General features: G+C 35.2%; 1 protein-coding gene across 1 annotated transcript; it reads right to left on the bottom strand.

The window, feature by feature from the left end:
- Positions 1-318: 318 nt before the first annotated feature.
- On the bottom strand, positions 319-5,069 carry LOC121223764 (probable galacturonosyltransferase 6). Its single transcript, XM_041106109.1, has 9 exons — positions 4,591-5,069; positions 4,220-4,254; positions 4,095-4,136; positions 3,849-3,996; positions 3,682-3,752; positions 3,275-3,504; positions 2,748-3,105; positions 1,773-2,294; positions 319-1,028 (listed from the first exon to the last, which is right to left on the bottom strand). The coding sequence occupies exons 1-9, from the start codon at positions 4,700-4,702 to the stop codon at positions 753-755; spliced, it is 1,794 nt and encodes a 597-aa protein (XP_040962043.1). The 5' UTR covers positions 4,703-5,069; the 3' UTR covers positions 319-752.
- Between the last annotated feature and the right edge of the window lie 1,996 nt (positions 5,070-7,065).

Here is a 7,065-nt window from a genome sequence, read left to right on the forward strand (position 1 = left end):
TAATACTCAGGGGCAGTTGGATTTCCAATGGCTATCACTTTTATTTCATTAACAACGTAAAAAGTTTTAGGGATTTAGAGATATCCCCCTATCCACGTAAACCCAACCATTTTCACCCACGTGTCAACCATACGCCCGCATACAGAGTCAATGTTACCCTTCGTTTTATTTACAAAGATATTTTTGACCTTTTATTTTCGTTTTGCTGACAAAAAATTATTCACTTGGTTTTCTAAAGAGTATCATTATCTGAAAAGAAAAGGAAAAAACAATTATGGGCATGAGAGAAACAACATTAAAAAAGTAAAGAAAGGAAGAGACATAATCTTTTGATCTGTTGATAAAATAATGAATTCGTATAAAAGATACATCCTCGGAACCTACCGGCATCCCGTAGCTGAAATTGAAAATTCTAGCAACAATGGCATCCCATAATAAAAGTTCATATACGCTCCTCTAACATTCCAAGAATCTAAGAAATTCAACCTAGTGGAAATGTGATATCAGTAATGTACAAATGAATACTTGCAATGCAGCAACCATCTCTGCTGAAACTTGTTTCCTTTTGGTTATATATTTCCCATAAATAGACTTTATCCCTTAAAAGAGAGATTATAGCCGGGACCTAAAGGGAAATCTCGATTTGGAAAATTACACGAAAGTGTTGAATCAGATGAATAGGGCAGTTTCCGAGAGATGCAACTGGTAATGGTATGAATCAAAGAATTCCACTTATATAATGTCAACTTCAATCACTCGTGGATATTGCACTGTTGTAAGTAAGGGTGGTCATACAGCAAATGTTTGCTCCAATAGCCCTTGTATTTAGCGATTCCTGTTTCCAACCAGGGTTTCATGACTCCATCGTAGTGTATAACTGCTGCATTCTCGATATCACCCGGTGGAACATCTGAGTTATAACCTAGCCCAAGGGTATGCCATCTCTTTTCTAAAGCCACAGTCTGGTTGTAGAAGGTAATCCAACCTATGGGCAAGCTTCCTCCCTTCCACAATGACCTCTTAAGCCCCTGTCAAAACACAAGACGAACAGCATGCAATAGTTCATAAACCTCAGACTAGAACACAAGATGGTAAGCTTTTGAATCAGAATTTTGATAGATTCCTCGGACCAGAACAAAACAGCATTTGAAAGAAAATGCGATGATGTCAATTAATTAATTTATATGGACATCTCTGGAAGCAAACAATTGGTATAAAACTCATGATTTAAAGGGTACAAGTTTCACATTCATAAAAATTATTTCCAGAACTTTGAATTGACAAAAAAGAACAGGAAGAAAATAATGTGCCATAGATCATTTTAGGAGGAGATATATAGTCTGCAAAACACTTCAAATAGAAATCACTACCTAGTATGAATATACCTAAACGCTGCTATGGATTTTTAGGGTTGGAAAAGTCTAATAAACTGGTACAGATGTTGGTTTGCATATATCATTCACAGGTCACACTAACACAGAGCTAGTGCTTTAGACAGAGAAACCCCCCCCCTTCTCCCCCTAAAGGTGCGGGGAATAAAGGACAAAGGGCAGGAAAATCTATATTGAAATTTAGACTGATTGACTTTAGGGAAAATTTAAAGCACTTCCGCTTGACAAAGATAACCTAAAGCACCTGATAACATTAACCAGCTTTTCAAGGAATTAATGTGCAGGCTTCAGAGATCTATAGAATCAAAACAAATTCACAAGCATAGAATGTTGGCAAAAAGCAAATACAAATACAAATACAAAGAAATTATAATCCCGTACCAGTTGCAAGTAATTTCGATAGAGCATGGTTAAGTTTTTCCTTCTCCATTCATGTAGATCAAATAAATTCATACCAAATGCCCATGTGCAAACATTTGCATTAAACCTCCTTGCCAAAAATGGGTCTGAAAAGTTCATAAACATTTGTATCGAACGAAATGAGGCTTCACTTTCCAGACAGGTCTCCACTGCACCATTTACTTTCCCTTTCATGTCAATGCTCCAAATTTCAGTTAAATCTCTTTGCACTACCACATCATGATCGAAAAGCACAATCTTATTCAGTGCTGGAAAGATGTCAGGCAGATAGAACCGAAGATGGTTAAGGGCAGAAGAATATCTTGGATCATAGGACTTCTGTTCATTCAATGTCGAATTATACTTAGTGGATAACCAATCAAAATTTTCTATGCTCTGAACATGAATTGTAGCTTTGCCAGGAGGATTTAATAAAAACCACATTGAAATTGCTGGGAGATTGAGAGAATCGGTCACCACATGAAAAACAATTTTCTCAGGCTCCTGCATAACCAATATTAATTATCAGGGATATTATATCCACTAACAGGTAAAATCGTAGGTTCAATCCTGAACTGACTGCATGTAACTCATCAAAATAAATAAAGAAAAATAGCAGGAGTATTATCTTATTGAAGAGGAATTTATCTGATGGTAGTATAGGGATAAGCTTATGGTAAAGAAGCAAAGGTAAATGAACACCATGGCAACTTTGGAAAGCTTAAGCCACAGAAATTCGAGCCATTGTTATCATTTATGAATAATAAGTGCATAAATTACTGTCCAGGAATGTAAAACCATAGAGAACACATACAAGAACTAATACACAATTTTGTTATGTGATTCTTTGTAATGGCAAACACTTTCAATAAGCAAAAGAGTGTTTAACATCGTAACATAAGCTGAGATTGAAATTTAATAACAACAAAGAATGTAAAATGGATGAAAGCAGTTTACCTTAGCAGAGGAAATTGTGGAGTTAACAACGACAGAAGCAGCCAGAACATTGTCTGACAATACTGCATAGTGATAAAGGTCAGGATCATTCAGATTTTGTTGGTTAGGGAACTGCCTTTCCTCAGGTCGAAGCCAAAAATATTCAGCTGTTAGCCGCATAGAGAGGCAGTGAAAGCCTTTAGGGGTAGTCCTTCCAGCAAGTTGGAGGAGATGTGACTCTTGATTCCTCACTACCTGAACCTGTTCTTCAGCATTATAAGCCATGGCACGAAGTTTTGTAGCCATCGCAGAGCAGTCAGGGAATACACGACTTGCTTTAGCCAAAGAAAGCTCCATAGACCTCATTTTCTGTGAAGCACTGAAAATTTAACTGCCCTTCAATTTTATTTCGTGGAAGCAGTTCAACCCAAATCTAACTTATTTACTTAAGAGTAGTCGAGAACTCAAGTTCATTATTGAATAAAAAATGCTTTGGTAAAATTATTATCAAAAGCAGAAATATATATATGTAGTGTCCGGTTCTTTACCTCATGGGCAAATCTGAATCCCTGCTGACTTCACCAACGACTCGTTCCAACTCTCTGATTCGAGCTCGTAACTCTTTCATCAAGCGAGAGTTACTACCTGGTGGTTCAAAACTTAGGTATGCTTTTGCTGTAATGAGCTGATCTCTCATTTGCTTTACCTTCTCATCCACAACCTTGAATGGAGACTGCAAACGCTGATCATCTCTACCTTTTTCTTGATTGAATTGCCCCTGCAGCAAATAAGTTAGTGGCAACTATATGTTACAAAAATAACAAACTAACTTGACTCACTATTGCTCTGACCATTCTGGAAAACAACCATTCCATACCCCATCACTGCAACCATCAATAGTCTAAACTTACATTCAAATATGTAGCATCTCAAAATATTTCAGATTCATACACACCTTTTCTCTAGAGTTCATCTGTATGATAGTCTGCTGAATTTGATGCTCGTCTTTTCCATTCCCATTGGTTTCTAAAATTAGAAAGTGTAGCACCTCAGAGTCGCAATCAACTCAATAAGCTAAAATTCAATGACAAAAGACACTACATGCTCCCACGTAATACTAACCGTTTGCTTCTAATAATTTAGAATCATCTTGTGCATTCCTGAATTGATCTGAATCACGATCTTCATAAGAACTGCGTCTAACTACAGAACTAATATCTTTGTCGTTGAAAACAACTAGTTTTGGACCTTTTAGTCCTTCAGCAGCTTCCTATTAACAAACGAACAAACATCCGATAAACTGTCAAAAACACTTGAAGATAAAATGGTCAAAGAAAAATAAAATAAATCCATAAATCTTAAAGCTACCTGTTCAATGGAATTTAGTCTTAAAACATCTCGCATATAATTCTGCATCAAATAAAGCAGAAGCCCATTAGAAATTTATCCCCCAAAAATAAAACACAACAGATCCAAGGAAGAGAGATCCATACAACACTAGGCAAGTCCTCCGCAAATTCCTTCCCGCCTGCCGTTACAGTATCACAAATGCAAACAAAACAAGATCAATCAACATCTGATTTTTTTAAAGAAAAAAAAAAGAAACCAAATCACGACAGGCCAAAACTTAAAATATAAAAGTTGTCCTTTTTTTTTTGAATGAAGTTACATTCGATTCGGCAATTCAACTTAGCTTGATATTTATACAAATCTTTCTGTAACCTAAAATACAAAAAAAAAAACTGCTAAGTAATGCTCATTTGGCTTTCTTGTCTGATCAACTACTCCATTGACGGCAAAATAATTCGAATTTTCACTACAAACAGTTGAGCACAATAATCTAGAGATTTGGAAAAAAAATTACCAAAGGAAGTGAGGGTTTTAAGTCTCTGAGAGACCAACACGATTGGAGCGAATACAGAGAAAGATAGCAAAGAGAGGATGAGAATCCTCTGCCATCGGTGACAATTCTTCATCAACCGACAAAAAAAAAGGACGAAACTCGCAAAAGAAAAGGAAAGTGGTATTTGCTTGCCCACTCTTAATCGTTCTCGAGAAAAACACAATACATAGATTCAAATCGGCAAGGATTTGATGCTTCGTAACAAGAAACAGGAGTTAAAGAAGAAATAAAAATTAGGATTTTTGGTTCATTTTTTGGGCGGTTTGCGGCTGTTTCAGAGGGAGGAGTGTATGTAGCTTTGGAGCTTAGTTCACGTTTTCGGGACTGAGACTGTGATTGATTGAAGGAATGGGGTGTTGGCCGTTGATTTTGGTGGAAAGTAAGTACGTACTCCAATCCTATGCGTAGGATGATGTCTTATTTGTTAGGTACAGCTATCCCTCGCGATTTTGTGGGCTCGTGTCTGCGGGAAAGTCTGTAAGTTTCTTACTCCATTACTAGACCACTAGGAATTTACAGTTACTAATAATAAATAAAAGGTAAAACAAAGATATGTTGCTCTATAATTGTATTTATGTTTAAACAGAATTGAGAGGCAGTTAGAACACAGCTGATAGATTCATGGCTAAATTTCCTCTATATGGGTACGATGTTGGATAAGACTTTTTTAGTCCTTATCCCCAAGAGGAAAAAGTTCCGAAGAGGTGAGTAATTATCGTCCACCAGAGTATGCTGTGTATAAATTTATTGCCAAGATATTGGCAAACAACTTGATTAATTTTAGTAGAATTCTTTTTTTTTTTAACTAATTTTAGTATAGTGTAACTTCTTTATTTGAGTGTTATATAAAGATTTAATTTTATTTATTTATTCTTTATCTTAAACTAAGTTGATTATTATTATATCTAATTAATTAAATTAACAATAAATAAATAATAAATAATAAAGTTTAAATTATTGTGAAACACTAAAATGAAACAATTAAAATAAAGGGAAACAAAACCATCACAATATCATCTTAGGATCAGAGTTGGTCAGCAAATTAAAAGGAAGACAATGGGTAAAGGCAATTTAGAGGCTCTACATCCAATATGAACAAAGCCTATAATAAATTGAGTTGGAATTTTTTGCATGCAATTTTATAACCGTGAAGCATTGAGGTTACCTACGTTGACTTAATTATGATGTGTGTTTTTTCCGTGGTTACCAAATTCTATTGAATGGGATCTTTTGAAGTAGTTTTTATTCTCGAAGAGGCTTAAGACAATGTGATCCTCTTTCACCTTATCTTTTTATGCAGGACAAATCATTTTCTCACTAATGATTAGTAAATATGAATAGGAAGGGAAAGTGCATGAACTTAAATTGAACCAAAGAAGCATCTCGATTTCTCATTTACCTTGGACTAATGACAACTAGTTCTTCAAAGTTAATAGAAAATCTTGCCAATTCTTGACCTATTATGCTTCTTCTCTTAGCTTTACATCAACTTCAACAAATTTGAGTTTATGTTGAGTAGAAATTGTCATCCAAAATTCAAAACGAAGTTCAAGGGTATGGAGCTAAGGTATTGGAATTGATTCTTAGTCTTGATCATGCTAAATGCATTTGAACTTATGATTTCAAGCTTATTTAAGCCTTATATGTCAAAACTTGCAAAATGTGATATTTTGGTATGTTAATGTTGGAGCATGACTTGGAATGATTAAGTTTCATGTAATCAATAAGTGTAAAAGTATTATAAATTTGATTTGACATGATGTTGTGCATTGATAAATTGGTTGAGGTTGATGTTGATTGAATTTGAAAGGTTGATATGGATGTAAAAACATGTTCAATAGGAAGCATTAAATAAGTATTAATGTGATTTTTGTCAAAACAAGGGCATTGTTGTGACATAGATCGATAGTGAGTGGCGTTACGATGTAAAGATCTCTGAAGTCGCGACGTAACTCATTGATTGGTAATGTCGCGACGCCATCTCGTAAATTTGAAAACTTTTCAATTAAGCCCTTAACTAACCTCAAGTTAGTAAAAGAGTTTTCGCAATATCATATAAGACCCGGAAATGATTTTATGTCATATTGAAATGTGTTTTTTACAAGTAAGCATGTTGTAATGTTTGAAGTGTATTAGAATTTATTATAGTTGCTTCGGCAACGAATGTAACATCCTGTAGCTTAGATCCGATGATCGGGTCGCGTAAAGGGTGTTACACAAACTCTTATTCAAAGGTGTCAATTAGAATCCCGTAACAATGATTAGAGCAACTTCAAAGCTAATAAGTAATACCAAAATGACAAACTTGATATGAGAGTGACCTAGGCTACAAGAATATAATGAAGTGCTTGTACCACCAAGAGAAATGACAACTAACTCATAATATTTTTCTTGGTTGGAGCATGAGAAACACACTCACCTCTTGAGTCCTCCTAA

Source organism: Gossypium hirsutum, chromosome D11 (assembly GCF_007990345.1).
Source record: "Gossypium hirsutum isolate 1008001.06 chromosome D11, Gossypium_hirsutum_v2.1, whole genome shotgun sequence".
Lineage (NCBI taxonomy): Eukaryota > Viridiplantae > Streptophyta > Magnoliopsida > Malvales > Malvaceae > Gossypium > Gossypium hirsutum.